The sequence below is a fragment of the Trichoderma asperellum genome, chromosome 5, assembly GCF_020647865.1.
Source record: "Trichoderma asperellum chromosome 5, complete sequence".
NCBI classification, from domain to species: Eukaryota; Fungi; Ascomycota; class Sordariomycetes; order Hypocreales; family Hypocreaceae; genus Trichoderma; species Trichoderma asperellum.
This window is the reverse complement of record NC_089419.1, coordinates 238,216-261,289: the sequence shown is the minus strand read 5'-3', so window position 1 is coordinate 261,289 and position 23,074 is coordinate 238,216. Positions and strand designations below refer to the sequence as shown.

The window sequence follows — 23,074 nt, the reverse complement described above, 5'->3', positions numbered from 1 at the left end:
TCGGCTTTCACGAAGCTTTCTCCGGCTTAGATTACCCCCCTCAGCGGACATTCTTCACAATTATCCGCTTGACACATCTTTATGCCCAGAACGGGGGATTCTAAGAGACGGTTATAGTAGTAGAATTGTTGGATCGTATGCTAACAACTGGTGGATGGAAAGAATTGTAAAAATTACGGGGAATCCAGACCCGAAATCGGTCTCTATTCCCGTGCAACTTGGTCCACCTTAGTGAGGGACCGCCAGTAGCAATCTCCAGATGCATACACGTGTAATACGAACATATAAACAGCCTCCAGCACCCTTTGGTTCTTGGCTTTGCAAATAGTTATTTTTGTCTTCTTTCATTCTTTTCCTATTGTCATAAGTTTACTTATCAAACATCTCTATTGTTCTACATCATAGCGATGCCTCAACAAGAGCGCGTCCCGTCGACATGGGTCGAGAGCACAGCTAGCTCAGGCAAGCTGCTGCAGCTTGATTCCGCAGATTCTCAGCTCCCCTTCCAGTTCACACTAGATGCCCTACGCCACAATGTATTTCGGACGACGTTCACGTCTAAAACGCATCCTCTGCCTCCTCATCCAAGCGTGTCCCTGCCAGAGAAGCAGGTAGATGCCGCTGCTGTAAAGTCATCATCTACCAGCACCAAGAAGGAGATCAAAATCGGGCCAATTACAGTTGCAATTGACTGGACTGAGTCCTCCCCCTTGTTATCTGTCTTCTTGGAAGGCCACGAGAAGGGGCCTCTCCATGAAGATCTGCCAAATCGCTCATACGTTGTTGATGGCGAAGGCGTTGCCCATTACTCGCGCTACAACAGAGATACCCTGTACGTTGGCCTGGGCGAGAAGGCTGCGCCAATGAACTTGGCTGGGCGAAAATTTGAGCTTTCGGCAACAGACAGTTTTGGATACGATGTTTATCGCACTGATCCTCTGTACAAAAACATTCCGCTTCTCATAAATGCGACGCCCAGCGGCTGCGTGGCTCTATTTTCAACGTCTCATGCGCGGGGCTCATATTCCATAGGAGCTGAGATGGACGGTATGTGGGGTCGTTATAAGGTGTATCGACAGGACTACGGCGGATTGGAAGAGTACATCATCGTTGGCAAAACTCTTAAAGATATTGTCACGACATACGCTGACCTAGCGGGATACCCTCTTCTTGTGCCAAGATGGGCATTTGGCTACCTCTCGGGTGGCATGAAGTACTCTATGCTCGACGATCCTCCAGCTTCTGAGGCACTGCTTGATCTTGCGCGTAAGATGAAGGAGCACGACATCCCGTGCTCGGCATACCAAATGTCGTCTGGTTACACGGTGGCAGAGAAGCCTCCGAAAACACGAAATGTCTTTACCTGGAACCGTCATCGGTTCTCTGACCCAGAGGGGTTCATCAAGGAATATCACAAACTTGGCATGAGACTCATCGCCAACGTCAAGCCATATGTCATCGCAACTCACCCAGAGTATGAGAAACTCAAGGCAGCAAATGCACTCTTCATTGACCCTCACACAAAGAAGACGGCCGTAACCCGACTTTGGAGCGCCGGCGGTGGCGAAAGCGCCGAGGGTGGACACATTGATTTCACTTCTGCTGCTGGATTCAAGTGGTGGTACGAAGGCGTCAAGAGGCTGAGTCAAGAAGGCATTGACTGCATCTGGAACGACAACAATGAGTACACAGTTACTGATGACGGATGGATCTGTGCGCTGGATGATCCCTCTCTCTCTGTAAGGGACGATGTTAAAGATACGCCCCAGATAGGTCTATGGGGTCGCAGTCTACACACAGAACTTCATGGCAAAGCGTCCCACGATGCCCTTGTTGATGTTAATCCTGATGTGCGGCCGTTTGTCCTTACTCGCAGCGCCACGACCGGCACTATGAGATATGCCTGCAGCTCATGGAGCGGAGATAACACCACCAGCTGGGCCAGCATGAAAGGCTCTAATGCTCTTGCTCTTAATGCGGGCATGTCCTTGCTGCAGTGCTATGGCCATGATATTGGAGGCTTTGAGGGCCCTCAGCCATCGCCCGAGCTTCTTCTTCGATGGATACAGCTGGGTACCTACTCACAGCGCTTTGCCATCAACTGTTTCAAGACCATTAATGAAAACAGCATTGGAGATGTCATCGAGCCATGGATGTACCCTGAAATTACGCATCTGGTCCGGAAAGCAATTAAGCGAAGATATGCCATGATTCCCTACATTTATTCCCTGATGCTGGAGAGCCATCAAACGGCTATTCCGCCTCAGAGATGGACCGGTTGGGGCTACGAGGAGGATCCAGAAGTATGGACAGGATTGATTACAGAGGGAGAAACGCAATACTGGCTTGGCGATTCGCTTTTAATCGGCGGCGTATATGAACCTGGTGCAACCCAAGCACGGGTCTACCTCCCCAAGGCTTCTGATGGCGACGAAGGCTACATTAATCTCAAAGCTCCTTACCAATATTTGGAAGCAGGACAATGGGCCACGATAGATGCAGAGTGGCACGGTGCTGGCATTCCGGTGCTCGCCAAGGTGGGAACCGCCATCCCGGTGGGTAGAGATGTGCAAGTTCTGTCGCCTGGCGAAAAGGAAAACGTAGCAGGCCTTCCATTGGACGACTATCGCGCAGTCGAAATCTTCCCGCCTCGCGAAGGGTCCAATAGTGCGAAGAAGTACAAGACAGTTTGGTATGAAGACGATGGTGTATCGGCTGTGGCAAAGAACAAGGTTTCCAAATATAGCATCGAATACTCTGTCGAAGGGTCGGCAATCAAGGTTCAGTTTTCTAGGGACGAGACATCAGGATTCGTGGCGCCTTGGAAAGCGCCTGTTATTGTGCTCCCTCCGGGAGACTCGCGAGTGGTTATCTCAAGCGAAGGGTTACAGGTGCATGGGTTGGGCACGGATGACGAGGGAAAGAGAAGATTCCAGATTGGTTAATTTAGGAAGAAATAAAAACGCAAATAGATTTCATTGTAATCGAATACATATACATATTATTATTTCCACCTACATTCATCCCTCAACATCTGCCGGCAGCCATCCGAAAATGTCTTCCCCTCCATTAAGCGCTTCAACGAGAATATCGTCAAGCCAGGCAACACCGGTGGCCGACGAGGAAAATAAGGTGAGGCCAGGGAAGTCCCACTCAAATATGAACTGTTCGGGTATAAATGAATCCAATTCCACGCGATTTTGTATACCGAAACCCGGCGTTCGTCGAGATGAATAGCCTTCGTCATTTGTGGCACCCAAGGCCACATCCTGAGTCTCGTAAGTCACGCTGCTAAATTTTTCAATGCCGCTTTGGAGGAGCTGTAGATATTGCTTTCCGGTATTACTTCGACTCCCGTTATGGCCACCACCGCTGGCTTCGCTAAGTTCAGTAAGAAGGATATTCCCGTGTGCCACCAGCTCTCTGCTAGAGCGCCCTTTACTCTCAGGTAGAAGGATAGAAAGCTTGAGAAGAAGTAGATAGCAAAAAGCGCATTTTGCCCAGACAAAGTCCATCGCGAATTGGAGATTACGTATATATAACCTCGTTTCCTCAATCATGATGTCTAGATGCTCTTCTAGCGCGTCCTTTGCCATGGCAACGACCGATCTTTGAGCGGGAGACATAAAATCGACATTTTCAACTCCAGACGCTCGCACGACGCGGCAAAGCGCCATATTTTCAGCCCAGCACTTTTGAACTCGAAGGTTGGTGCTGAGCCACGGCGATTGTACTTTGTGCTTGTCAAAGATGTGCGCCCAATCGTCAAACCAGATGGAAATGTCGATTTTAGCCTCACGGACTGCGTCCATCATAGTTTCATCGTCAAAATCCATGTGATTAGCTAATGAGTCGTAGATTCTTCCACGAATGACATTCAGCTCGACTTGAGAGAATAAAAACAAGTCAAGTTCAGTCGCAGCAGGGTTTTTTAAAATGATTCGAGACCTCCGAGAATCTCCCACGAATTTAAACGTTGGTAGGTCCGAGGCATCGACATGTAAAATGTGCCCCAAGACAAAGAGATGAAGCCACGTCCTCACTTTTCGCATTAGAACGAGTGTCTCTTCATCGACACTTGCCAAAGTGTTTCCTCGCGTTGCTGGTACTACAGATCGATTGATCATGGCATCGTATGAATCAGGAAAGTTCAAATCAAGTGCCATGCGGGTTGCAGCTGCGACGAGTAGAGATCGCTCAGAAGCATAACAAGAGCGGACCAAAAATGCTTGAATCGTCTCCAGCGAGGCCATATCAGGCCTCGCCAAAGCATAGTTTAGCATTCTCTTGACATGGAAATCCAGCATATGCCATTGTTGAGTGTCGGTCCCCGTTACGACGCGGCAGCCCACTGTGCATATGGCGCTGAAAAGCAGACTGCTTCTTTCGCGAATGCTGTGAAACGAGTCATGTTTAGGGTCGAAGATTGGGACATAATGATTGCATCCTTGAAAAAAGACGGCGAAATACTGATTGGCCTGCTCAAGGCTAAGTAGGCCAGCATCAACGCAATCGGGCAACGTAATAGTCCCAATTTCGAAATGTGATTTTCCGTGCTTATTGGACAACGCACTATCCGTAGGAGACAGTGTGTTTGATAGACGGATGAACGACGTTGGTCCATTGGAGTGGATATGATCTATTGTAGTTCTCGGCGTGGAACATGGTTGTGCTAGTTGGACAGTATCATGGGGCGTTGCCGGATGCTCCAAATCATGTAGAGCTGGCGCACAAACACCCGATTGGCTGTTATGCAAGGCTGCTCCGATATCTGCATGATGAGTCTCAAGATGGGAGCCAATCTGAGCTATTGGCAATTCTCGGAGCTGATCCTTTAGGGCTGCTACCTCCTGCTCAAGCTCCTCTATCCGGCTGTGACAGTTGATGAGATGGTCAGTAATGCACCAATGAATACGCGCCAGGGAGTTGATGTTCAGATTGATCAGGGGCTACTCATTGTGTAACACGTACAGCTGATGGGCCTCTTTCGGAGGATCAATAAAGGCACAAGTCTTTTTCAAGTAGCAACATCTAATGCATCTATTAGCGGGAGTTCAGACAGACAGAATGTCACCCTTCCCCTTCCTCAAAGCCACCGGCAAACTTACCGTGAGCACGGCCTTTTGCCGTCACACTTAGCCTGAGGCTAGCTATCAGCTATTGTTCTCTATTACAAAGTGCACACTTGAAGTTGCATTTACCTTGGCGCGGCGGCATGCACCGCACGATTTCTATGTGTAATGTGTCAGTTACGGAGCATTCCGAGCCGCAGACATTAACGTGACATGGTGGCGGGCCGAAGCCTCCACGCAGATATGCAGTGCTAAAGCGGAATGCTTACCGGAGTCCTTTTCTTGCGGATACGTGGGGTATCTGATGGTCTTGAGTCTGCAGTTGCGATCGGCGAATCGCGGGTCGCTGAGATAAGGCGAGAGACTGGAGTCACGATCTTGTCCATTGCGCCCTACATTATGGTCGCGAGGAAACGGCTAAGCGCAGATCGTATAGCTGATGCAACATTAGAAGGCGAAAAGCGCTTGTCATAACGATGAAGCCATCAACATAAGGGGACCTGGCATCCACGATCAAGCTGGGAAGCATCACAGGGGGATTTCGACAGGTGGGGGGGCTTTAAGTCGTGCCGACGGCTTGATGACTAAACAGTGTGAATTGTAAAGGGCACTCACTCAATTGCTTCCTTTGTCTCTCTCTGCTTGCTCTCTTTGGGGTAGCTCAGCCCTTGCTTCATTACGCATACTTGTAAGTGGTTTTCAAGTAGGAAGCACTAGTAATAGAATAGTGCTATGGGAGCACTCTGTGTTCCGTACATCCATGCCATTCGAGGGCATTACGGTACCCCAGACTTTGCAGCTTCGTATCCCGGGTGCGACTTGCGATCCTAGTCAGCCGATAGTTTGCCCAACTAAGCTTATCCAGTGGTGGAAAATTCAGGCTCAGGCTAGCTACTCCGCACATTTGCTATCAAGCGAAGGATCCACTGCGGAGTAGAGCAAAGATATGGTTGGATGGGTAACTGATCTGCAAACAAAGAGAGCTGTGACTTGGCAAGCTTGGGCATCGAATTTTGCTTCTTCGCTGCAATGGCTTTATTACAGCGCAATGGGGCTGATGATATCTATTCTCCTAAGAAACAAATCAATTGCCTGTTTAAGGATGTGTTGTTTCCAACGCAAGATAACCTTGTCAACCCACATCGTCTGATATGCTTACTTACATGAAGATTTAGGTTAGAGCAAGCAGTTGCGGTAAACAGCTAATATACGATAATGACCAACCCCTGTCCCTGGCTGTGCTGTGCTGGCTTGGTTCCCCGCTTCGATCAGGAACAAGCAAGCTGCCAGAATCTCTCAAGCTGCAACCTCGCCCACTGAGTGGGCGGCCGAGGTTTTGTGTACTTTGCCCAGTTAGTAAGGTAACGTTGTATTACCTCCTAGCATTTTTTACCGCCCAGAAGCCTATGGAAAAGGCATTCCGTGTTAGACATGGAGCAGCGAGTCGAAAAAATGCTGCAAGGAAGGACCGCCTTGCTGGAAAAGCTATACTGTTGCTGGGCGAGCCATGCAATTAGCCCTATAGGGAAAGAGGAATTGACGTCCTCGTTTTTATAAAGAGGGCCAACAGTCCAGGATTAGAGACAGACAGAAAGACGTCAACGTGAGCATCGCAACTCTGGTCGCGTCTACGCAACACCTCGGCCACAAACATGATCGGCCACGCTGTCGCCCTATTGCTGGGCAGTGGTCTTGCCTCTGCAGCTGGCAGTCCTTTAACGTCCAAAGCTGGTGATCAGGTTGCAATCCCAGACTGGGACCTCAAGTCATCCTCCGACGTCAGCAAAGATCTTAAGGGGCTTTCAAAGCCCGGTGTTGACACCTCATCATGGTATCACGCAGGCACGTCGAAATGCACCATCATGGCATGCTTAATCAACGCTGGAGTTTACAATGACGAGGACTTGTGGTACTCTGAGAACCTCAATGACGTCAACTGGGGTCAATTCCTCGTTCCTTGGATATATCGCCATGAGTTCGCACTGTCTCCGGCCAAGGGCAAGCACTTTATCCTCCAAACCAACGGTATTACTTCTAAAGCCGATCTCTTTTTCAATGGCAAGCAGATTGCCGACTCTAATTATCAATCTGGTGCTTATGGCGGCCGCACCTACGACATCACCAACCTCGCCGCCAAAGAAAACGCCTTCGTCGTCCAAGTCTACCCGACTGACTACCTTTATGACTTTGGACTCGGATTTGTCGACTGGAACCCTTACCCGAGTGACAATGGAAGTGGCATTTGGCGAGATATTACTATCAAACAGACGGGCTCTGTCTCTATGGGCCCAATCTCGGTGGTGGTGGACATCGATGTTCCAGTTGAGAGTAGCCCCGCAGAGGTTACAATCCGCACTGAAGCGCTGAATCTGGAGAGCTTTGCAGTTACTCTTGATGCCGAGGCAGTTGTGGCTGGCGATGCTTCATGCTCTGGAGATTCTATCAAGCAAACCGTCAAGCTTGGCCCCGGCGAAAAGAAACTAGTCGAGTTCAAGAAAACTCTCAAAAGCCCGAAGATCTGGTGGCCCAAGCAGTGGGGGGATCAGCCTCTTTATAACGCCAAAGTTACCTTCTCTGTTAACCATGCGGTTTCAGACACAGCCCAGACCAACTTTGGTGTTCGTAAAGTCACCTCTTTTGTCAACCAGCACAACGACACACAGTACAGCGTCAACGGCCATCCTTTCCAAGTTGTTGGTGGTGGGTATGGCGCTGATATGTTCTTGCGATGGGACAGCGCACGCTTTACCCGTATCGTTGAGTATATGCTGGACATGCACCAGAATACCGTTCGTCTCGAGGGAAAGATGGAACAGCCGGAACTCTACGAGATCTGTGATAAATATGGCTTAATGGTCATGCCAGGCTGGGAGTGCTGCGATAAATGGGAAGCCTGGGCTTACAATGACGAACTGGCGATTTTCCCACCACCTATTTGGGATGATGGAGACTACGAAACTGCCAACTATAGCATGATCCATGAGGCTTCTGTGCTTCAACCACACCCCAGTGTGCTGACATTCCTTGTTGGAAGCGACTTCTGGCCGAATGACCAGGCGGTTGCGCTGTATGTTGATGCTCTAAAGAATGCTGGTTGGCAGACACCCATCATTGCTTCTGCAGCTAAGCGTGGATATCCAGCAATTCTCGGTCCTTCTGGCATGAAGATGGACGGTCCATATGACTGGGTGCCTCCCAATTATTGGTACGACACTGAGCCTTCTGCTGATCGGTTAGGTGCCGCTTTTGGTTTCGGTTCTGAGCTGGGTTCTGGCGTTGGTACTCCTGAAATTGGCTCATTAAAGAGATTCCTCAACCAGGGTGATCTAGATGATCTGTGGAAACACCCCAACAAGAATCTGTTCCACATGTCAACCAACCTCTCTTCGTTTTATAACAGACAGATTTACAACGAAGGCCTCTGGAAGCGCTACGGCGCTCCAAGCTCTCTGGACGACTACCTCATCAAGGCCCAGATGATGGACTATGAAGCGACGCGAGCTCAATATGAAGGCTTTGGGGCCATGTGGAATGCCAATCGCCCCGCTACTGGCCTTATCTACTGGATGCTCAATAATGCTTGGCCAAGTCTCCACTGGAACCAGTTTGACTACTATCTTCACCCTGCAGGCTCTTACTTTGGCACCAAAGTTGGCTCCCGTATTGAGCATGTCGCGTACAACTACCAAACCAAGGAAGTGTGGGGCATCAACCACTCGCTTGACAAAAATGGCCCGCGGAAGGTTGACATTGAGCTTATTAATACTAGCGGCAAGCAACTTGCTAAGAAGTCTGTCAACTTCAATACCAAGGCCAACTCGGGCTTTAAAGTCGTTGATATCTCGAGCCAGATTGGCACACTCTCAAGCGTTGCCTTCTTACGCTTGGTCCTGTCTGATAATAAAGGCAATGTCTTGAGCCGCAACGTGTACTGGGTTACCAACTCCATTGATAAGCTCGACTGGGACAACTCGACTTGGTACTATACCCAAGTCACCAAGTTTGTCGACTACACACCTCTCACTAAGCTGTCTACAGCTCAGGTCTCTGTTACCACTGGCCCTGGCAAGTCCACGCCTGGTGTTCCAGGCACGCAAACCCGTACTGTGACGCTTGAGAACAAGTCTTCCGTACCGGCCGTCTTTATTCGCCTAACTCTTGTCGATAAGAGTGGCAACGATGTGAACCCTGTTTCATGGTCCGACAACTATGTCACCCTTTGGCCACATGAGAAGCTGCAGCTTGAAGTAGGAGGATGGGATAAAAGTGGCGACAGCATCCAGGTCAGCGGTAAAAATATTAAGGCTAGCACCGTCAAGCTATAATGGCGAATTCCACTGGAGTAGCGGTCTATAAAATTAGCAAGTAATAAATAATGAAGTTATGTTATTGTTTTATTGTTATTATTCTGTTGATCAATGCTGAACTGTTTTTTCGTTTTTTTTTTTTTTTTTTTTTTTTTAAATCTCAGCGTCAGACAGAATGCAGTGCTTATGTTTCCTAATATTACAAGATTCTTTTCATTATCATGACATATGTCGCCATCTCGTGCAATCTTCCGAGACACTTCTTATCATTACCATCGTGCAAATTCATACAAGGTAGCGGAATCCCTTCCTCATCCTCAAAGCTTCATCCAGATCCTCAAGCTCCGTCTGCGTTGTCTTCTCTGCATCTACAGCTACCTCAGTAGCCTCAAGCTTCTTGTTCAAGTTCTGGAGAATCAGTCTGAACAGGAAGCAGCCAACGATGGTGACACCAAACATGGACAGAACGATGCCGTAGCTCTTACGGAATCCGTTCTCAGGCAAATCCCAAACGTAGGAACCAGCTACATTACCAAGCTGGCTGAAAGCGTTGACCATGGCGATGGCAACAGCACGCTTAGCCGGGGGACGAGGGAATGAGGAGCTGATCCAGCTGTAAAAGACGATGAAACCGGCATAGGAACCAGCTTGAAGGAAGAGAGCGAAATATCGAGCGGCGACGTTCAGGGTAGACATGGAGATGATAAAGCCGACAATGCCCATGAGAATAGGAGAAATGATGTGGAAGAACTAGAACGATAAATGTTAGGCCCAAAAATTGCATGTACAAGGGTATGAAATAACTGCGACTCACTTTCTCCTGTGTACGATCGGCGTTCCACGAAACAACGAGAGAGACGAGACAGGCAAAGACCCATGGAGGGGAGCTCATGAGAAGGGTGGGGACATAAGCAAAGCCAAGGGTTCCAGTCAAGGTTGGCTGTGAGAATAATTAGCACTTTCTCATGTAAAACGTACACGGGCGCGAAATTGAGATGCACTTACGAAAAAGGCGTTGAAAGAAAGGCCAACGACATAAGCAGTCAGTGTAAGCATCATGAGATACACCTTGATATCCTTGCCGCACATAATGAGACCGTCAAAGACGCCCTGTCCGCTGGAATCGGTGTCTGCTTCACCAACATCCTCAAGCATACGCAGCTGAGCCACCTGCTTCTCCTCTTCGGTGAAGCCACGGGCATTGGTGGGCAGATCAGGCAAGATGAGAGCGGCCGAAATGGCGATTGCCATGGTGGCAGCACCCTCAATGAAGAACAGCCATCGCCATGCGGCATGTCCCAAGACGCCTTGCATGTTTGACAAGACTCCGGCAGCAACAAGCGAAGAGAAGGCGTTGGAGATGAGGTTACCGCAGAAGAGGAGCGCATTGCGGGTGGTCAGTTCGCGGCGAGTGTACCACTTGGACAGAATAAGCAGAGCACCAGGCAAGAAAGCAGCCTCGACAAAGCCCAGGAAAAATCGAATGACAACCAGGTCCTTGAAGTCTCTTGCAACACCAGACAGTGTTGAGATGAGACCCCAGACAGTCATGGCGCAAGCAATGTATAGAGATGGTCGCTGGATGCGGTTGATGAACATGTTGGAGGGGACTTGCATGAGAATGTACCCAACATAGAGAATGCTGAGACACGTCGCATACTGGGTATCATTGAGGTTGAGGTCCTTTTGCAAGCCCTTTAGACGGGCTGCACCAATGTTGTTGCGATCCAGATAGTTCATGATGTAGATGAGAATGAAGAGCGAGCATCGGGCATCCAGCTTGCGCTTGAGGCTCTTCTCAACCTGGGCTCGCCGCGCAGGGTCCATGGCGGCCGCAGGGTGAGGCTGTGGGAAATCATTTGATGCAATGTGCTCGAGGCTCTCAATGTTCTGCTTCTCGGCGTCGAAAGCCGGCTCGTTGGCCCGGGAAATATCGTCGGTCATTGTGAAGGTGTAGCAAGACTAACGACGAGCTTTGGGGGTATCAAAACAACGATTCCTAGACGACAACCAGTAGACCAGGCCTCTGTGAGATGCAAAGCGGGCAGAGCCTTTTATATGACAAACAGACGCGTGCTGTATGTACTCGTAGCAGTGCAGCTACTTCTTCACAGTGTCACATGGCCGGCCCGGACAAGGGGAATAGCGATCTAGACGGCAACAGCGTTGTATCCAAACCCCAGCCCCCGCCAAGTGAGAGCCTGTCGGTCCATGTTCTCCCCAAACTTTCCCCGGCGGTATGGAGGTATGGAGAGACATGGAGAAGAGATCCCCGTTTCTAGGCAGCCTAGTTCGAGCATAGGCCACCCAGAAAGGGGAATTGGGGGGACAACCCCCAGCCTACCTCGTGAGGAACGATGGACTGGATGCATCACGACGGTGGAGTCGTCAAGGGAAGCTGAGTCAAGCTCGGCAGCTATTGGCGCCAGCTTGGGGTTGCAAGAGCTGATGGAGTTTGCTAACGAGAAGATTTTTCTTCTGCTCTAATTTCTTATTACGTTTATGATCCAATACGAACGAGTCGCTGTTTCAATCAGAGCGTACATCTAACGTACGATGTCAATTTTTCTTTTCTTTTCCTTGTATAGATCACGCGAAGTATAGAAACTTCTTTGAATGGGGATAACGCCACTTTTGGCGGCATTTTCTCTCCAAGCTACAAGAGCCGCCGCCCTATGTGGGGACGCCTTTTCTGCCCTTTACTTTTCTTTGCCTTCTAGATTGCAGATCACCCATGTCACTTTTACGAGTGCCAACTTTTTTTCCTTAGGCGGGGGGACAAGAAGCAAGGAGAAAAAAAAAGTTGGAGACTGGTTGGCACACCGATGCCATCAAGTACATATATGAGGCGCTCTCTAACTCTCTTCTCCGCACTGAAAAAATACCTGTACAAACAGTTTGAGAGTCAGTAGTCCACATTTATTCCGACCGGGTTTGGGCGATCCTTTTTTCTATTTCCCCGGGTGCTTCCCCCGTCTTAAGCCACATGTCTAGCCTACTCTATTAGGATAGACATCTCGACATTTTACACAAAGACAGCTGCCGGTGAGAAACAAGTCGAACCACTGTCCTCTCAATCTTCCGCATGCCGTCGGTTCAGAAGCGAGCAAGGCCTCGGACCATTATTTGCTAGTTCTGTCCACATGATTGGCGAGTCGTTGGTCCTAGGCCCTCATTTGGGGAGCATCACAACCCCCCCACGCTTACTTGGGCCATGGATCCCTGCCGGGAAGAGCAAACCAGAGCCGCGGATGCGCTTCCTAGCTTCGTCGGAAAGCCGGCACTGGCGTCATGGTCGCCATTTCGCCGATGGAATGCCGGCGATGGAGCGCCTCTGCGTCCCTAGACTGGCTGGACCGAAGTTTTGAGAACAAACTCGACTCGCTAACGAGAAAAGGGTCATGTATATGTATTCGTGCTCTCCGCATTTGCCCATTTAGCCTATTGTGCTAGGCCAAATCTCCACTGAATTAGGTGAATCATCACCACATGAATGGTCACATTTCAATAACCTTGTAACGGGTAATGGTGCTTCCTAATCTCAATGCGTGCTAAAATATTAGCAGCAACAAGTGAGAGCTTGGACGCGGCTATTCAGCTGACTCGCTGGCTTGCGGCAAATGAAGAATTTTTAAAGCAATAGCCGATTTATTGACAAACGCGGAGTCTCCCCGTGTCGGCATGCGACCTCATATCCACATGCTGTTATGACATGTCGATATTCTTTGCACCTGCGTATTCAGGAACAGACACGGTTTTATCGTTTCTGGAGATGAGCCTGCTTGTTTCAGTCTTATATTCATGAGTTCCTAGCATCTAATGCTCATACAAAAATAGTTTAATGGCACATTTCCCCAGAAAATTCCCAGCTCCACGGGATTTGACATCTGCAAGTACAAGGCACAGAGCTTATAGCTAGTACCTAAATATTGCCACGTTTTTGCTGAGGCGGCAAGTCTCCGACGTACCCTGAATTACCATCCAAATATACGGGGATCACTCCTAGGCCCACTACTTTAATACTCGGTTATGCTGTAGCAAGTAGTCACCATAAAAGATGTTCGAGGCCATGGGAAAGAAAGAAGCCACGCCTAGCCTCCTATTTCACCTGTTTGTGAGAATATAGATGTTTAAGAAGTTTTACTATAATCTCAAATTCATCAACATATGTCTTTAGGGTGTCGTACAAACCGCCAATCAGCCTTTTCGGCACTCTACTATGTACTTCACTCGGTGACATTCCGCCAGCTAAGCCGTTTGTGAGTTTCTAATCAACCGAGTTAGCGACGGCTTCTCAATAGCCGTGATGCTCCAATTAGTGGGCTCGTACTCCCTATATTTACCAGATCACTAACTCTAAAAGTGTAGTTTGCGCCCGTAAACATGGCGTTCTCCACCCTAAACACTCCGTACAGCAAAAGGTAGAAAGCCCACCTCTGTATAAGGCTCAACAATTGAGAACACGCCAAAATGTAGGAGACGATTGCTATCAGCCCCCCTATGACTTCATAGCCCATCCAATGAAGCTCTCTATCTACTAACAAGTATAAAATCTCGAGAAACCATTAAAGCATCCCTTTACTTGGAATCGTTTTCTGATCTCTCAGAATTATTTGAGGTTTTTTTTTTTTTTTTTTTTTTTTTTTTTTTTTTTTTGAAAAACTTAAGTTTTTGTAAATTTAGCACACTGGTCGCAGCTTTGAACAGACCAAGGCTATTTATCATACGAAACACACAGTATGATATTAAAAGAGCTATTCTAGCTACTCCGTACATTTTTTTTTTGTTGTATTTTATGACCAATATCATAGCAAACATATGAAAGAGATGGCTATTGTATATGTTACCCGAAAGGACATACTGATTTTGCGCCATCCTCATCCTTAAGAAGCGCATGGCAAAGAAGTAGCTTCCATCGCGACGGCAAGAATTCGTGGCCTAACACCATTAATGGGAGCCATTTAACGAGTATCTTACTGAGGCATATACGCATTTAAATATCCAGCGAAGCAGTCTTGCAAGAACGAGGAGCAGAGCAACTCGCAACTAATGGCACTCTAAGCCAGCCCCATTAGATAATTCAACTCAATCTCATAGCGGCGAGTAATTTCTAATTAGTCATCTCGTCATTACTAACCAGCGTCACGCTCATCCCACACAACGGCGCTAAAGTGGGATCCCTACAAACAGCAGCAGGAATCCCAATTGCTGCGTCATGAAAAAAGCAATGAGATTGATAAGACAAGAGTTCAGCTATCAATCTATGTGGATCAATCAAGATCTCTCACGAACTCATGACGCAGACAACGAGAAGCGCCACAATTTTGTTAGACGTATACAAATGCTGATTTGTAACAACGCTCCAACCCAAGAGAGCTTGTTAGTACAATCGACGGCATATAAAGCTGAACCTACGACAGCCTTGAGGATATGCTATATTAAGCCAGTCCTTAAAGAAATATATTATCAATCTCAGGATAATCGACAGTTCAATCAAGATCATTGGATAATAACTGTCGGCTACCAACTCTTTTAATCAACCTATTTACACTTCTATAACAGTGACCGAGAGTAGTCGCTGCGCACCGACACTACCCGCTCATTCGGTATTACGACGTGCTCCGAAGTAGTACGCACATTCACCTCGCTGCAACTAAGCACGCAATCTAGCTCCTCGCAGAGCTTCCAACGCCAATTGCATCGGAACTGATCTACTTTCATCCACCGAATATTCTTCGATTTATCAATAAGAAATGGCCAACCCTTTGAAATACAAGTATACTTCGCCCCTAGCTGGTTTCGAAAACGCGCCCCCGCTCTCAGAAGAGAGGAATGAAGATGGAAAGAGCCTTGTGAATCCCCAACGTGAGGGTCTGAGCGAGGCTTATAACACCTTCACTGAGCCACTGGATAACGGCCGGAGAGGAGCCTTGTGAGTTTCTCATCTTGCCATGCTCTCTTTTCGTATTGCGGCGCCTGGGCTACTGGTGATCAAGCGCTGACTTGTCTCCAACAAGTGATATCCACATCTATTATTTCCAGCACAGCAAGGAGCAAACCAAATATGCACGTGAGCTATGGGAGCGCATCCGAAGAGAGTGTAAGTAATTAGACTACTATACTACAGTACGATCCATCTACTCGATAAACATACTGACCGAATCTGCCGTTCAAAGTCCCGGAGCTGAGAGTTTATGCCTTTTGGGATGGGCCAGTCGGCCCACACCCGGTAGCCATGTTTGAAGTTAACGTCTTTACTCCTGCTCAATTCGGCGCATTTGTTTCTTGGCTAGCCATCTGGCGGGGCCCCCTCTCGGCTCTTATCCACCCCAACACGATTCCAGAAGAGGGAGTGCCATCTTCCGAGTCTGCATTCCGCGACCACTCACAGCGGGCCATTTGGATGGGCGAGAAGGTACCTCTAGATTTTACCTTGTTTGCTTCTTCTTCTTAGGTCTTTGTACGTAGATACTCATTCGATACCTTTATGTCCGATTCCATCTCCATTAATCCTCTGCTGTCTGCTGCAGAGTGTCTTTGCCTCAGCAGTGCTTATTGCATTGCTATTTGCTTGTGTTTGTCCATCTTTCGGAGCTTTAATGTGCCTTACGTCTCATATATTGATTTTATATCCATACAAACAGCCTTAACATATAGAAACGGATTAGCTTACAATCTATATATTGAAACGGGATTCGTCCACTCATGGACACTCGACGTTATCTGCCAGTGTGTCTTAAACCATCAACATGGCATTACTACTAGGTAAATATATGCCGTGTCGTATACATCGACATCATTATATCATGATCAAGTCTTATCGTCTCTTGCAAGAAATCTCCAGAGCCCTTGGTCGAATCAGTTGAAGCATGCGCTTATCTAATATAATTGATAGGAATGCTTTGAGGGTCAATCAAAGTTTACCTTGCAAGAACTATTAAAACTGAATGCTTTTGAACCGAGCACAACTCTCAAATAAATGAGCCAAATACTGAGAACGCATATTGATTCAAACTCTTAACATGGAGAAGCATATCGTGATTTTCGAGAGGGCTTTCGAGGATGAGAATGATAAGTTGGAATTGTCCAAGAAAGAATGAAAGTCTTTGTATTCCACCTTTCGTTATTCCAGCTAACTAGAAGCTATCAACTCTAGCACAGCTCTTGGAGAGCCTCCTCATGCGACACCAGAGAAATATTGTCCCTCTGCCTACTTGTGTTATTCGGAGAATCTTCAACACAAGTAATTGGGGCATTTTAATTACGAGAGATTCTGTTCGATTGCCCTCTTTTCACTTTCTGCCTACCTACATGCAACATCTGCGCCTTCTCCGTTGTGCCGATTGTAATAACCTCGGTCTTGATCAAGTGCGGGACACAGCCTGATGTCATACTAGCCTGAACGCTGCAGTTTGGTATTTGTCCTGCCAAATATATGCGCATATGCTACCAGGGCCTAATTTAAGGGCGTAACAAAATGCGATAGGGCAGTTTACTAGACGCGTTGATTTGGAATCAATCTTACACTACAGTCGTATTGCAGTCTTACGTTTAGAACTTAGAAAAGCTCGAGTCGAGATATATAAAGGGACCAATGGCTGTTAACTCCAAGATTGATTGACGGCAGAGTTCATCACACAAAACGGTCTATTTTGCATAAGTCAAACAGTGAGGTTCGCCATAAACGGTTTCGCAAAGTTAGTCCTCCAAACCCGACAATGCCAACATATGTTGTAACGGCTTCGAAAAATGCCCTGTCGCCAGAGGCGAAACAAGCATTAGCACGAGTTATTACCGCTACTCACTGCGAAGATGCAAACATACCCTTTTATTTATGCCAGGTGGTGTTCCAAGACGTTGAGCCCAGCCAGCAATTTTTGAACGCGGAACCTGTGGCTGTTGACCAAATTTGGGTTCGTGGAGATGTCAGGGCCGGCCGCTCAGAGGAGCAAAAGGCACGTATCATTGAACGCATAGTCGCGGAGGGTAGCCAAGTGACTGGAGTTTCTGAGTCGAAATTTTGGGTTTACATTTGTGATATCCCCAAAATGGCAGAATACGGACGAATCTTGCCTCCTCCAGGCCAAGAAGCAGAGTATATCGCCAGTCTACCTGCTGACGTTCGTGCAAGGTTCAATATTCAATGAATAGCCAATGTATTTAATTATTAAATATCAAGGCTTTTGTACAAGCCCAAGCATGCACCTTTGCATACTGTTCAATATAAAGTCGTTTACATACATCGTGCAAGACACCGAGGAAAACGCATCCAACCAAGCGCCACCATCGCCAATCCGATCAAAATTTGAGATGGGGTTTAATCACAAGTGAAATAACCACCTTTACTAAATCGGACGAACGATTCTTTACTACATTGAGCGATGTTAATGCGCCTCATCCTCCCAGCAAATTAGGATGAGAGGCATCGTTAGCGTGTATTAGCAAGTCGGTGTTTAGCGGGTGGTATCCTCGGCCGAGAGAGATGCACCTCCACTTGTCCAACAGAGCTTCTCATGTGAATTCAGCTCGGATTTATTTTGACGGGAGACTCATCGTATTATTCAATGGTCTTGAAGATTGCCATTATTGGTACATAGCATAATCGCTAATTGTGCCTCTGAGAATTAAATCCGAGCATCCTCCGCTCTTTGCAGAAAAGTCCGAGGGCAGGCTGAGCACCGCTTCTAAGCACAGAGAGACTCGAGAGCTGAATCTCAGACGCTGCAATAACGGCACCCTAACAAACGTGCGGCCAGCATAGAATAATTCATCGCAAGTTTTCTCAAAAATCGTCCATTTCGGTCTCCTCCACGTATCCGCCCGTCTCTTGAAGCCGCCAGCGTTGACGGTGACTCTCAAAATGCCCAACATCAGACAGATAAAGACCTGCAGTCGGTGTCGCCTCCTGAAGCTTCGCTGCGACAGAATCAAACCCTCATGCGAAAGATGCGTTCAGGCCGAAGCCAGTTGTTCATTTCTCCACAGCCACTCGCCACAGTCAGTTGTACAAGCGGAACATCTCAATTCTACGCGCTCAAGCTCGGAGCAGTCATCATCTCCAAGTGATGAATCTGTACCATCTTCCGATATCGCCGCCCAGAAAATCCGGAAAACAGTGAAGAGGAGGAATCGCGCACATCTCTCTTGCACGCGATGTCATCGACTCAAAGTCCGCTGTGACAAGGAGCTGCCGTGCTCGCGATGTCGCGGTTCTGGCTGGGGCAAGCTATGCACCTATACACATCGGGTTGAGAAGGATTCTTCACCTAGCGATTCAAGTCGAGATACTCTGTGCGCAGCGGCACATGAAGATCCCAAACACATCTATACGTCGTGGCATACGCGACGCCGGGGCGCGACTCATTGGAAAACCCTTGTGTCACGGGTAAGTTCTGATCCCATGAGATCCCAAGCATCGTGTTAATAAAGGAGAGTATTTGCTAACAATAGTTGATCAAACCGACCTCAGATTGAGGCTTCAGCGCGCAATCTTGGACATGTGTTTGTACACGGCGTCCACATGACAGTGCTTCATGCTGACTGCCATACCGACATTGCTCTTCCTTGCAATTTCCCTTTCAATAGTCCTGGCGCCGCCAAATTCTCCTCTCTCGATAAAGTCTACAGTCTCCTCCACGGCCATAGAGAGCACTGCGAGTCTTTTGTTGATGGCTACTTTGCCTTATACCAGCCCGTGCATCCAATCATCGACCCTGTTGGCTTCGCTGATGAAGTCAACTGTTTCTGGGACGACCCAACACAGGCTGATATCTCCTGGCTATCGTCATTTCTCATGGTATTGGCGCTGGGCTGCTTCACAGTGACTCGAGATACAAAGCTAATGGTCGAGTTTTGCCTTGCGGCCGAAGCCTGTCTGTCCAAAACGGCATTCCTGGTCCGGCCAAGCATGTCAGTAATGCGAACGTTGTGTCTAATTGTTCTCGTTAAACAGCTCTCGAACGGCACATGTTGGTCTTTTGATGCGAGCTGGACACTGTTGGGTATAATTGTTCGCCTCGCTGTTTGCATAGGTCTTCACAAGCCCCCGACTTCAACCCCTGTCGAGGAGAACGCGGTGACTTACTCTGAATGGCAATCTGGTCATATCTTATGGATAACAATAGTCTACTTTTGCATACAAACAGCAGCAGTTACCGGTATGCCAACTCTCCTCTCCTCTGATGATATTTTGGAGAGAACAGATGTGCAGGATGTTTTGTTACCTCATGCTGAGGGAGTTGGCCCGTGGTTCTCGTTATGCGATGCATTTCCAATAATATGCAAAATTATTGCGAGAGTCAATTCCGGTACAAAAGCAACATCTTACGACGAAATACTCGAATACAACGCCACCATCAGACGGCTGATGGCTGCCTCTATGGATCACCCCGAGTGCAACGACTCGTTACGTGCCATCCTAGACATCTTCTTTCGCCGTGTCTTGATGGTACTCCATCGCTGTCACGCTCTACTTCCCAATGCTCCGGAACTATATCCTGTCTCTTACTGGGCTTCTCTCGAGTGCAGTTTGGCCATACTAGTTCATCATCGAAATCTCTGCGAGCACCGCGGTAATTCCATCTATCAGGATTTATTAGGCCGTCTATACAAACTTGACTTCTTCGCCGCCGCGCTGACAGCTAGTCTCTATCTATTACAGAGAGATGCACCACTCGCAGTCGGATTTGCCATACCGCCTAGACAGACAATCCTCGAGACATTGGAGACCTGCACTGAGATATGGGGTAGAGACAAAGATAGATCCATTTGCTTTCGTTCTGGATACAGGACGTTGACGTTCATTCTAACTATGCTGTCCGGAATGGATAGCATGACAGATTATGGACTGCCACACTCATCGGTAGCGTGTACGTAGAACAACAATACTATTATTATCTACTCTTCTTCGGAGAGACCAAACTCAGCAAATATTACCTCATTGTGCTGTCCTACGGCTGGAACCTCTGCAATATTGACCTGCGAAATATCGTCTACGCCAGGGGGTAGTAGCCCAGGCACGAGGCCACTCGGTGTTTCTACATCTATCCAACGCTTCCTTGCTCGAAGCTGAGAATGCTTCCATACACCTTGCATGTCATTCATACTAGCATTTGCGATACCCGCCTTGTCCAACTTTTCAATAACTTCGTCTGCAGAGAGCTCAGAGAAGCGAGCGCAAATAATCTTCTTCAACTCTTCTCGATTACGACTTCTAAGCGTGTTGTTCACAAAGCGCTCATCTGTTGCCAAACTCGCATCTCCTAGTACATCTCGGCATAGAATGGCCCATTCTCGTTCGTTCTGCACGCCCATCATAACGGAAGCTCCGTCGGTGCCTGTTTCGAATGGCCCATACGGGTAAATTGTCGCATGGGATGCCCCTGCTCGGCTTGGGCCCGGTTGTCCGTCGAAAGCATAATACATGGGAAAGCTCATCCATTCAGCCATACTCTCTAACATCGAAATGTCAATTCGGCGCCCTTTTCCTGTCTTCCCCCGCTCCAGTAATGCTGCCAGGATATTCGAGTAGGCGTACATTCCAGCTGCTATATCAGCTATGGATATACCAGTTTTGCTTGGCTCAGCTTCACTGCCTGTTACAGAGAGCATACCTGCTTCGCTCTGCACAAGCAAGTCGTAGGCTTTCTTGTCACGGTATGGCCCATGTGATCCATAACCAGAGATATCGCATACAATAATACCTGAGTTCGTCTTCTGGAGCTCTTCATGCGAGAGTCCTAATCTTTCTGCTGCGCCTGGTGCCAGGTTCTGCACCATGATATCCGCCTGGAGCAGGATTTTCTTTAAAACCTTCAAGTCGCGTGGATTTTTTAAATCAAGTGCAAGGCTTTCCTTGGAACGATTGGTCCATACAAAGTGTGATGCCATTCCATTAACACGCGTATCGTAGCCTCTAGCGAAATCGCCCACTCCAGGACGCTCGACTTTTATGACTCGAGCTCCCAAGTCAGCCAGCTGGCGAGTACAAAAGGGCGCTGCGATGGCTTGTTCCAAAGAGACTACTGTAACACCGTCCAAAGGCAGGCTTTTGCTGCGTGTGGTGGTTACATTTCGCCATTGGAAAGATTGAAAATGCGGCGCGATATGAGAGCTATTAGGCTTTAATTTAGACGGTCGATGGGAATGTGTATAGAAAAATATGAAGCGTTTTTGGGCGACCTTGCAGTTGGTAAACCTTGGGTGTAAAAGTGACATTTTAACGAGATGCAGTACGCACCAGGAGGAGACAGAGCGAAGGCCGACACTGTATCAGTTCAAGATCAAGTGTATACAATTTTTTGCTAAATTAAAAACCTAAGATGGCATTTAATGTTTATTGAGGCATCTGCGCTGGTAACATTATCTATTAGGTAGTTGATGTTAAGTAGGCTACTACAGAGTACGCCTTTTTTAAATTGCCGAAAGGAATGAGGTGGGGTTTCTACGAAAATAATAGCCCGTCAAGCGCTCCAAGTCTTTGTATATGCGGAGGAGCTTTCATTAAGCCAAATCCATGGCCTTTGTAGCAGCAAGTGAATGAATTGACCATATCGTAATAAATTCTCTGTTAAAAGAAAAATAAAAGATAAAATAAGACTGCTACAGACTTAGTTGTAATTTTGTTGTGGTGGCGATAACAGTGCGCCATGACAGATTTCCCCGGTTTCAATTAATGTATGTAGCGACGGATCCGGCACAGATTATGTAATGGATACTTTGATAACATGGACTGCTTGGATGTAGCATTTCTCATCATTATTTCTTCATTCTGCGAGAGATACAGGTACCTTTACCTGTGTGTGCTAGTTAGCGTTTCACTGTTGGCTAATGTTCTCTTTGTATTCTTCTCCATCCTTTTCTTTAGGTAATTGTATCGAATGACGATATTGTTTACCAAGTAGTCATCTTTTCGAGAATCTAGCTATGAAAAGACAGAGGGTGCCTCAAATTGCTACTAGGGGTGATTCCGGCTACCACAATTTTGTAATCCCTGTCTAATAGTTGCAGCGATGTAGCAGACCGGAATGATGCTCCCCAAGTTGATGTATTTTAAGAAGAGTCGAAGCAAGAAATAAAAAAAAAGGTATCCCATGGATTAAATCTCTTTTCTTTGTTGCTTCTTGCTCACAAGTAATTTAGTAAACATATTCAAAGGGGTGATTACCCCTTTATAAAATCTGCATTAATTCGTTCAACAGAAAAAGATCAATAACTTGATAGAGTTGACATAGCACCAGTCTTGCTTTAGAGACAAGATTTACACGCGTCCTTGTCTTTGTGTCTAATAAGAGAAAGTCAAATTACGGTCACAGTCACAGTCACAGCCACGGTTTCATTATCACTCACGCAATGCTTCGCAGCCACTACTATCATCTTCGCCATTGTCTCCTACCACCAGCACTTCTTCGGTACCAGCAACATCTAGAACCAGTATAGTAACAACCTCTAGCATCACAACAATTTCTGGCCCAACAAAGACCTCTAAAACAATAACTTCCGGTACTACTATAATAACAACCTCTGACACTTCTTCGGCAACGTGCAATCCAACAGCTACGTTGGCAATCACGTTGAGAGCCACTCGGACAACGACGTTAACGGCTACTTCAATCATCTGCTCAATCGTTGGTTCCATCTTGACTGACTAGACGCCTTTGCTGCCACGACATGCATTGGCCTTCGACGGGCGAGCGT

The 23,074-nt window shown here is 47.5% G+C and overlaps 9 protein-coding genes across 9 annotated transcripts; 5 read left to right on the top strand and 4 right to left on the bottom strand.

Moving 5' to 3' along the window:
* Positions 1-285: 285 nt before the first annotated feature.
* On the top strand, positions 286-3,014 carry TrAFT101_008234 (uncharacterized protein). The gene has a single exon (XM_024907998.2). The coding sequence runs from the start codon at positions 408-410 to the stop codon at positions 2,943-2,945; it is 2,538 nt and encodes an 845-aa protein (XP_024762354.2). The 5' UTR covers positions 286-407; the 3' UTR covers positions 2,946-3,014.
* Positions 2,985-5,562, bottom strand: TrAFT101_008233 (uncharacterized protein). Its single transcript, XM_066128281.1, has 5 exons — positions 5,342-5,562; positions 5,202-5,231; positions 5,109-5,140; positions 4,972-5,031; positions 2,985-4,872 (listed from the first exon to the last, which is right to left on the bottom strand). Exons 1-5 carry the CDS (start codon positions 5,456-5,458, stop codon positions 3,021-3,023), a joined length of 2,091 nt encoding a protein of 696 aa, XP_065984399.1. The 5' UTR covers positions 5,459-5,562; the 3' UTR covers positions 2,985-3,020.
* Positions 5,563-6,117: 555 nt separating this feature from the next.
* On the top strand, positions 6,118-9,486 carry GLS1 (1,3-beta-glucan synthase). The gene is made up of 2 exons (XM_024899793.2): positions 6,118-6,190; positions 6,248-9,486. The coding sequence occupies exon 2, from the start codon at positions 6,725-6,727 to the stop codon at positions 9,395-9,397; it is 2,673 nt and encodes an 890-aa protein (XP_024762356.2). The 5' UTR covers positions 6,118-6,190; positions 6,248-6,724; the 3' UTR covers positions 9,398-9,486.
* Positions 9,459-11,634, bottom strand: TrAFT101_008232 (uncharacterized protein). Its single transcript, XM_024899815.2, has 3 exons — positions 10,385-11,634; positions 10,194-10,319; positions 9,459-10,129 (listed from the first exon to the last, which is right to left on the bottom strand). The coding sequence occupies exons 1-3, from the start codon at positions 11,321-11,323 to the stop codon at positions 9,665-9,667; spliced, it is 1,530 nt and encodes a 509-aa protein (XP_024762357.2). The 5' UTR covers positions 11,324-11,634; the 3' UTR covers positions 9,459-9,664.
* A 2,979-nt stretch (positions 11,635-14,613) lies between these two features.
* On the top strand, positions 14,614-16,072 carry TrAFT101_008231 (uncharacterized protein). The gene is made up of 3 exons (XM_024899942.2): positions 14,614-15,311; positions 15,397-15,479; positions 15,556-16,072. Exons 1-3 carry the CDS (start codon positions 15,133-15,135, stop codon positions 15,831-15,833), a joined length of 540 nt encoding a protein of 179 aa, XP_024762358.1. The 5' UTR covers positions 14,614-15,132; the 3' UTR covers positions 15,834-16,072.
* A 1,025-nt stretch (positions 16,073-17,097) lies between these two features.
* TrAFT101_008230 (uncharacterized protein) lies at positions 17,098-17,526 on the top strand (the record flags this gene model as incomplete). The annotated part of the gene is made up of 1 exon (XM_066128280.1): positions 17,098-17,526. One exon carries the CDS (start codon positions 17,098-17,100, stop codon positions 17,524-17,526), a length of 429 nt encoding a protein of 142 aa, XP_065984398.1.
* Positions 17,527-18,003: 477 nt separating this feature from the next.
* On the top strand, positions 18,004-21,641 carry TrAFT101_008229 (uncharacterized protein). Its single transcript, XM_066128279.1, has 2 exons — positions 18,004-18,764; positions 18,849-21,641. The coding sequence occupies exons 1-2, from the start codon at positions 18,240-18,242 to the stop codon at positions 20,253-20,255; spliced, it is 1,932 nt and encodes a 643-aa protein (XP_065984397.1). The 5' UTR covers positions 18,004-18,239; the 3' UTR covers positions 20,256-21,641.
* TrAFT101_008228 (uncharacterized protein) lies at positions 20,276-21,570 on the bottom strand (the record flags this gene model as incomplete). The annotated part of the gene is made up of 1 exon (XM_024905159.2): positions 20,276-21,570. The coding sequence occupies exon 1, from the start codon at positions 21,266-21,268 to the stop codon at positions 20,276-20,278; it is 993 nt and encodes a 330-aa protein (XP_024762360.2). The 5' UTR covers positions 21,269-21,570.
* A 1,077-nt stretch (positions 21,642-22,718) lies between the features above and the next one.
* TrAFT101_008227 (uncharacterized protein) lies at positions 22,719-23,015 on the bottom strand (the record flags this gene model as incomplete). The annotated part of the gene is made up of 1 exon (XM_066128278.1): positions 22,719-23,015. The coding sequence occupies one exon, from the start codon at positions 23,013-23,015 to the stop codon at positions 22,719-22,721; it is 297 nt and encodes a 98-aa protein (XP_065984396.1).
* Between the last annotated feature and the right edge of the window lie 59 nt (positions 23,016-23,074).